This window comes from Vipera berus (assembly GCF_964194415.1).
Source record: "Vipera berus genome assembly, chromosome: 2".
In the NCBI taxonomy this organism is placed as follows: domain Eukaryota; kingdom Metazoa; phylum Chordata; class Lepidosauria; order Squamata; family Viperidae; genus Vipera; species Vipera berus.
Window position 1 is genome coordinate 272379277 of NC_138203.1, and position 7204 is coordinate 272386480.

At 46.2% G+C, this 7204-nt stretch overlaps 1 protein-coding gene across 3 annotated transcripts; it reads left to right on the forward strand.

Annotated features, from left to right (window-relative positions):
• Nucleotides 1-4471, forward strand: LOC308660985 (uncharacterized protein). 3 transcript variants are annotated; one of them, XM_081315640.1, is made up of 7 exons: nt 1-432; nt 1145-1463; nt 1560-1601; nt 1701-1742; nt 1842-1881; nt 1969-2067; nt 2195-4471. In XM_081315640.1, exons 2-7 carry the CDS (start codon nt 1449-1451, stop codon nt 2728-2730), a joined length of 774 nt encoding a protein of 257 aa, XP_081171766.1. In that variant the 5' UTR covers nt 1-432; nt 1145-1448; the 3' UTR covers nt 2731-4471. The 3 variants fall into 3 exon arrangements, with proteins under 3 accessions (XP_081171766.1, XP_081171767.1, XP_081171765.1); XM_081315641.1 differs by having other exon boundaries at nt 1248-1463; XM_081315639.1 differs by having other exon boundaries at nt 1-1463.
• The last annotated feature ends 2733 nt before the right edge of the window (nt 4472-7204 follow it).

Below are 7204 nucleotides of genomic sequence, written 5' to 3' on the forward strand. Positions count from 1 at the left end.
AGCTCTGGAAGGCGTAGTTAGCCTTGGTGTGAAAGGCAGAAGAGTTTCGATTCCTTTCAAGCGGTCCCGTGACAGCCAGTCGGACAAGCAACGCGAAGAGCGGCAGGGCTTTATTTTTGCACCGTGGAGCTGCCGAGCTGTTCGCCGCTTCCGGCCAATGGCGCAGGAGCCCCACCGCGTCTTGTGAGCCGACTCCCGAAAACGCCTACAACTTTTTTTATTATTTTTTTTATTATTTTTAATTCCATTTATATCCCGCCCTTCTCCGAAGACTCAGGGCGGCTTACAAGCTTAGCAGTTTGCGAAGCTCAGAGCAATTTCGAGGTTTTTGGCACCGGCCAGCCTGGAATCGTTGCAGCCGGCAGCTGCGAGGCGGTTCGCCGGTTCTTCTTCCAGGCTTTCACTCGGGCGAGGCAGCCGTGATGCAGCGCGGTGAGTCCCTGGGCGAGGGGCGGCTGCTGTCTGCCGCGCTCAGACGGGGAGCAGGAGGGCAGGGCGAGGGGGCTCTTGGAGCTCCTCGGAGCGGCCGGATCCTTTCAGGGCTGCCGTCCACTTTTCTACCGCTTTCACCTTTGAAGCCGAGCAATGGTGTTTGGGGCGCCAAACTCCAGAAACAGGGGAGAGGAGGAACAATTCTGCTGGTTTTTAGGCAAGGATCGCCCTAAATCCAAGCAATTCCGGGCTTGATCCCCCCCTTGTCCCAAACCTCCCTTAACCCGTATAATAAGAGACTGCCTCCTCTTCAATTCAAAAATAAAAATAAATTGCCCCCATCGCCGGAGGCAGCGAGGGCGAGAGGAGGAAAAGGCCGGAGGGAGCGAGGCGATCCGGTCCCTCGACGAGGGGAGGAGCATGAGGAGCTCTGGAAGGCGTGGTTAGCCTTGCTGTGAAAGGGCGAACAGTTTCGATTCCTTTCAATCGGCCTCGCGGCAGCCAGTCTGAATAAAATGGCAGGAGGGGAGAAATACTTGCAGGATTCTGCATTGCAACCGTCCTTTAAGAGATAGAGCTAATAGTAATTCTCAAGTTTGTTGTCTGGACTACTTTGAAGGGCTGACAAATGCCTTTTCCAATCAGGAATTTATAATAAGAGGTGCTTTACAAATCACATGAAAGTTGTATTAGATTTTTTTTTTCTTGATAGGGTGGACTGGTCAAAAGGGGTGAAGAACTCAGCAGAATTAATTACAAGAAACTATTAACACTATGAAGTTTACATTTGCTGATCTCCTGTTTAATCCTATCAGGTGCTAGACACAGTTATATAATCTAATCATTGTTCGTGTGATTCGGCTGGGGAGTTACCTGATTGGTGGGCGATGTGATTTTTGACATAGCCAGAGTGTACAAAAAGTTGGTTTCATACTGACCCCAGACATGTTTGTCAGTTTCTGGCATATTCATACCTCTGGACCCCTGTGATCTGCCAAGAAGACCCTCTTTACAGAATGGATGCTACAAATGTAAGTAATTTTATTGCTAATTTTTGAAACATTGTTCCTCTTAGCTATAAAAAATGTGTTTATAATATTCGTGGCCTGTTTGTTTTCTTTTACTAGATGGAATTAACTGATTCTGAATGTGTAAGGGGTGCAGATCTTGTAAGTAGTTTTATTGCTAATTTTTGAAACACTGCCCCTCTTAGATATAAAAAAGAATGTATTTATAATATTCATGGCCTGTTTGTTTTCTTTTACTAGATGGAATTAACTGATTCCGAATGTGTAAGGGGTGCAGAACTTGTAAGTAGTTTTATTGCTAAATTTTGAAACACTGTCCCTCTTAGATATAAAAAAGAATGTGATTATAATATTCTTGGCATGTTTGTTTTCTTTTACTAGATGGAACTGACTGATTCCGAATGTCTGGGGTTTTATAATGGTATTTGTTTTTCATACCTTCATACATTCAGATTCTTACAAACATTTCTGCAACATTTCTGACCATTGGATTTTTCTTTTCCTTCAGAATGGGAAGATGATCTCACTATACCCACAGAGCAGGAAGGACCCCGGCATGGCATGACCCCTCAACCATGCACAAGCCACACAGCACAAGAGTTAGGAGGTATAACATCTAGCATTTTATCCAACTACAAAACCATTAGTATTATTTTATAATCTAAAAAAGGGGTGTGTTTGTATTACATTATTAGGAATGTAGGCGATAACATTTTGTTTGTTTGATTAACCAGGGCCGCCCTGCAAAAAAGCAAAAATGCACGGAGGCGAACTCCCCGCATGCCCAGCAGACAGTGATAGTAGTGAACCTATGCCTGTATCTCAACCAGAAGAGGAGACAAATCATTCTATGCCCCAGCTACAAAGCACTAACTCTGCAAACTCTCAGAATATGAACAATGTTTATCTGGATTTGGTGCAAGAGTGGGAGCATCCTATCCGAAATTTCATGGCTGTGGAATACTATCAGCGATATAGATTCGTTAATGTTGACCAAATTCGGTCTTTTGTACATGCTATAGATGCTATTCGTAATGCTATACAGAATCTTTTGAATAATGTTGCTAGAGACATAGGTGCAAATGATTTTGTTCAACTCCGGTTGGATGCAGATGGGTTAAATCATCCTCTCTTTTCTCTGAGGAAAAATATGGATGGTTTAAATGCTGATGATTTTCTGACCAGTATTGAAAATCTGCTTCAAAGTAAAGCAGACATATTGGGGGGAGGGAGATTTACAATTAGTGGTTACCATTGTGAGGAAAAATGAGGGGGGAGGGATTAGGAAGTTAAGCACTGTGCTGCTCACCAAAGTACTGGAGAAAAAAAAAAAGATGTCACCTAGTAGATTTAAATGTGGAAGGCGCGTTTCTGTGTTTTGCTAGCTGCTTGCTCTGGCTCATTGGTGGGGGTGTTAGTGATGAAGAAATTATTACCAGGGCCAGGGAACTTCACATCAGACTGGGTATTTCCACAGAAAACATGGTTAACTTTTCTCAGATACACCTCTTTGAAAAAGCTTTAGGGGTTACCATAAAGATCTTGCTTTATCTTCAGGATGGATGGAGGTTTTTTGTTACAGGCCTCCCACAGCAAGAAAAAATAGTGTTTATATTGTTACACGGCAATCATTACTATGCCGTCAAAAATATAAAGGGTTTCCTGGGCCAACGCTATTTCTGTAAATCAGCACGTGGCTTTGTTTACTTTGATGAGTCACTTATCAAAACTACTGATAATTTCCACTAAAAGTTTGTATGTACCTATACTACTGGCGGGATATCTAACTTCAGAGCCATCCTCTCCGGCTGCGGTGGCCGGGGGGGGGGGGCGGGGGAGGGTAGCGCGGGAGCGAGGTGGGAGCGAGGCGATCCGTGGGGTCCCGTGACAGTCGGTTGGACAAGCAATGCAAAGAACGGCAGGGCTTTATTTTTGCACCGTGGAGCTCCCCCTCCCCCCAAACCTCCCCTCCCTCCCCCTCTCCCCCCACTTCCCAGAGCTGAATACAGGGTATTGCCTCTAACAAGCTTGAGCTAAAATATGCTAACCAGCTATAATTAAACTTTTAAATCCTATCACACTTTAACTCCACTTAAACATAACTAAATAATAATACAACTTATAATTCTAATATTCATATCCTAAATGAAATTTTTTAGTCCCATATTTATTCTGGATATAATTGATCCATCTTCTCCATTCCGAAATATATCTCTGTTGCGATTGTTCTTTCAAATATGCTGAAATTTTTGTCATTTCTGCCAAGTTTGAAACTTTTAAAGTCCACTCTTCTATAGTAGGCAGTTCCTCCTTCTTCCAGTATTGCGAAACCAAAAGTCTTGCTGCCGTTCTTAAATTCAACATCAATTTAGTTTCTATAACGGTACAATCTGTAATAATACCCAACAGAAATAACTGTGGAGAAAACCTTATCTTTTTCTTAAATATCTTCTGCATATTCCACCAAATTTTAATCCAAAAAGCTTTAACTTTTTTACAAGTCCACCATATATGGTAGTACTTTGCATCCTCACAACCACACCTCCAACATTTAGGCTGATAATTTGGATACATACATGCTAATTTTTTAGGATCTAAATGCCATCTTGTCAGAATCCATTTATATCACATTTCATAAATGTATAGGTAGAACAATGTGCTTACTCTGGGGATTCTGCCATCTCTCCGAAGGGGGGGGGAGAGGATAGACTTTAGGCGATCTTCAAACAACAAGGAACATTTGAACTGGGGGAGGGAGGGGGACAGACAGATCTGGTTTGCATCTTCATTTACAACTAAAAAGGAAAGCATTAACCATAAAACCAAGGAGAGTTCCCTTTCCCATGGAAGGGCCTGACACCTAAGCAAATGATGAGAGCCTGACCAAATGGATGAGGGGAGGGTCTGAAATGGGAATGCTTTATATAGGATTGAAATGTAACTTTGTTAGATTCCGTCTTGTATTGCCACAATCGATTCCATCCTAGTAAACATTTTCTTTTTGGACTAAACTTGCATCCAAGAGTTCTTATTTCCTAAGATGTGGATTGAGGTGGGTCCTGACAGTAGACGGAATCTGCTTTAAGAGTCAACCTGGAAGGGAAAACCTTACCGGGGGACTTTGCAACAAATACAATGTCTGGCGACGAAGCAAGAGAGGAGGGAAGCCCCATGGAGGGGGAGTCTTCCCCCCAAATGGAATCCCAGAGACGATGGGAAGCTGAAGCGGCATATACCCCCGGGGAAGAAGCGGTGGAGCAGTACAACCGAAAACCCCGGTGGTCGATGGGTGTTGGAAGGAAAAGTGAGTGGGAAAAGGCTTTGGGAGAAGCGACCCTGAGGCGGAGTAACCACCAACCGGAATGAAGGCAAGAGATGGAGAGTTCCCTGCACGCCAGTGAGGAGGAGCGGATCCTGGAAAAGGCCATTGATCTGATGAAAGCAACCCTGAGCTCACTGAGGGAGGAGAGAGCTGAAAATCGCAACCGAGGCAGCGCCTGGGGACGCAACTGGAAAGGTAATGGAGGGGATCCAGCACCTGAAACCCCAGGGCCGTCCAATGGAACAGGAATTGCTGCCTCAGCAGTACCCACCCACCCCAGAACCACAGACGGGGACCAGGATGAAGAGCGATACCGGCCACGGCACAGACAATGCTCCAGCCAAAGACTCCCGCCCCTGGAAGTCAAATTCAAGGGGGAGCCGTCACGACTGGGATTTTTCCTAACCCAAGTCCTCAGCTACATGGAAGAGTACGGACGGGACATCCCCAGTGACAAAACACGCATCCGAATTGTGCAATCTGCCCTGGACGGGACGGCTGCAGACTGGGTGGTGAACTTGCATGACTCCAACGCCCCAGAACTCAACGACTTCAACCGATTCATGTCATCTTTGAGGCGGCGGTTCAAGGATCCTTTGGCTGACTGTAAGGCCCGGGAGAGAATCAAAACGGTGAGGCAGGGCAGGCGAGCAGTGGCTGATTATACCCAAGAATTCCGAGCCATTGCCAGCAAGCTGAACTGGCCAGAAGACATACTCCTTAGCCACTTCAAAGACGGTCTAAACTACGACCTGTATGACGCTTGCCTGCCTCGAGGAGACCCACCCCATCTCGACGACTGGTACATCCTGGCGGAGGAAGTGGAAATAGACCTACTGAAGAGACACCGCAGAGGAAAACCATGGGGCCGCCTGCCACCCGAGCAAACACGCGAGGGGGAAAAACCACCAGCCACAGCCAAAAAATCAACGGGTTGTTTCAACTGCAAGAGAGAGGGCCACCGTGCTGCAGAATGTCATTCAAAAGCCCCCCCACGAAAACCAGAGGCATCATCCTCCAAGAAGCCGGGGAAGCCCCAAGGCAACACAAAAGAATCTTCCATGAAGGGGACAGAGGCTGTAGAGTCCACAATTCCTGCCAGGAACTGGGATTGGACTCCGGCCTGCACCGCAGGGATGGTGGAAAACTCAGAAGACAGCTCAGAGGGAGAACCATTGGTAAGTGGACCCCTTCCACCCATTCTTAAGACAGTGACTATATTAGCTTCCCCTATGCCTGAAGCAGCCAAAATAAAAGCTCTGATAGACTCTGGGTGCATCCGCTGCCTTATCAGCCCAACGCTGGTGGAGAGATTGAGCATCCCAGTGAGGAGGCTAAAACAACCAATCTCTTTTAGTCAATTAGATGGGACAATAGCAGGGGGAGGACCAGCCACCCTAGCCACTTTACCAATCCACCTATCACTCGGGTCCCATGAGGAGGACATAACGTTTATAGTGGCCCCAGGCATGGAATGCCCAATGATTCTAGGACTGGAATGGCTGAAGAAATGGAACCCCGGGATAAACTGGAGGACAGCAGAACTCAATTTCCCAAAGGGGGGGCAGAAGAACTTAGACTCCAAAAGCACCCCCCCAACCCAGAGGGAGGAGACAGCAGCAGTGGGGAAAGAGAAGGGGTTACCAGAGATACCGGAGGAATACATGGACTTGGCTGAGGTTTTCAGTGAGGAAAGAGCAGATGAGCTTCCCCCACCACCACCCCACAGACTGCACCATAGAATTCAAACCTGGGGCAAAACTCCCAAAACCCAGGATGTATGCCATGAGCCCAAGGGAAATGGCAGAAATGGAAAGATTCATAAAGAAAAACTTAGAAAGAGGATTTATTGAGCCTGCCAAACCCAAAGTGGCCGCCCCGGTTCTGTTCAGGGAGAAGAAGGATGGTTCCTTCCGCTTGTGTGTGGATTATAGAAATTTGAACACAATTAGTGAATGTAGTCTGTACCCCCTTCCCCTAATGAAGGATATGCTATCCCACCTATCGAAAGGAAAGATTTTTACCAAACTAGACCTGAGGGAAGCATACTACCGTATTAGGATTAAGGAAGGAGACGAATGGAAGACTGCATTCAACTGCCCAATGGGGTGCTATCAATTCAAAGTATTGTCATTCGGACTGCAAGGGGCCCCCGCAGTCTTTATGCAATTAATTAATGACGTGCTGAGAGAGCACCTATATAAGGGGGTCCTGGTTTACCTCGATGACATCCTTATCTTCACAGAAACCAAAGAGGAACGTATCAAACTAGTCAGAGCAGTCCTGAAGAAGTTGCGAGCTGCCCTTTTATATGCTAAATTATCGAAGTGTGAACTCCATCAGGAAAAAATCGACTACTTGGGATATCGCGTATCTCCAGAGGGCATCGAAATGGACCCTGAGAAGGTCAGGGCAGTACTAG

What these genes read in the sequence shown, in the direction of transcription:
- LOC308660985 (XM_081315639.1), top strand. An exon ending in ATGTCTGGGGTTTTATAATG is followed by an intron (nt 1,882 to 1,968) that starts GTATTTGTTTTT and finishes CTTTTCCTTCAG; the next exon opens with AATGGGAAGATGATCTCACT. An exon ending in CACAGCACAAGAGTTAGGAG is followed by an intron (nt 2,068 to 2,194) that starts GTATAACATCTA and finishes TTGATTAACCAG; the next exon opens with GGCCGCCCTGCAAAAAAGCA.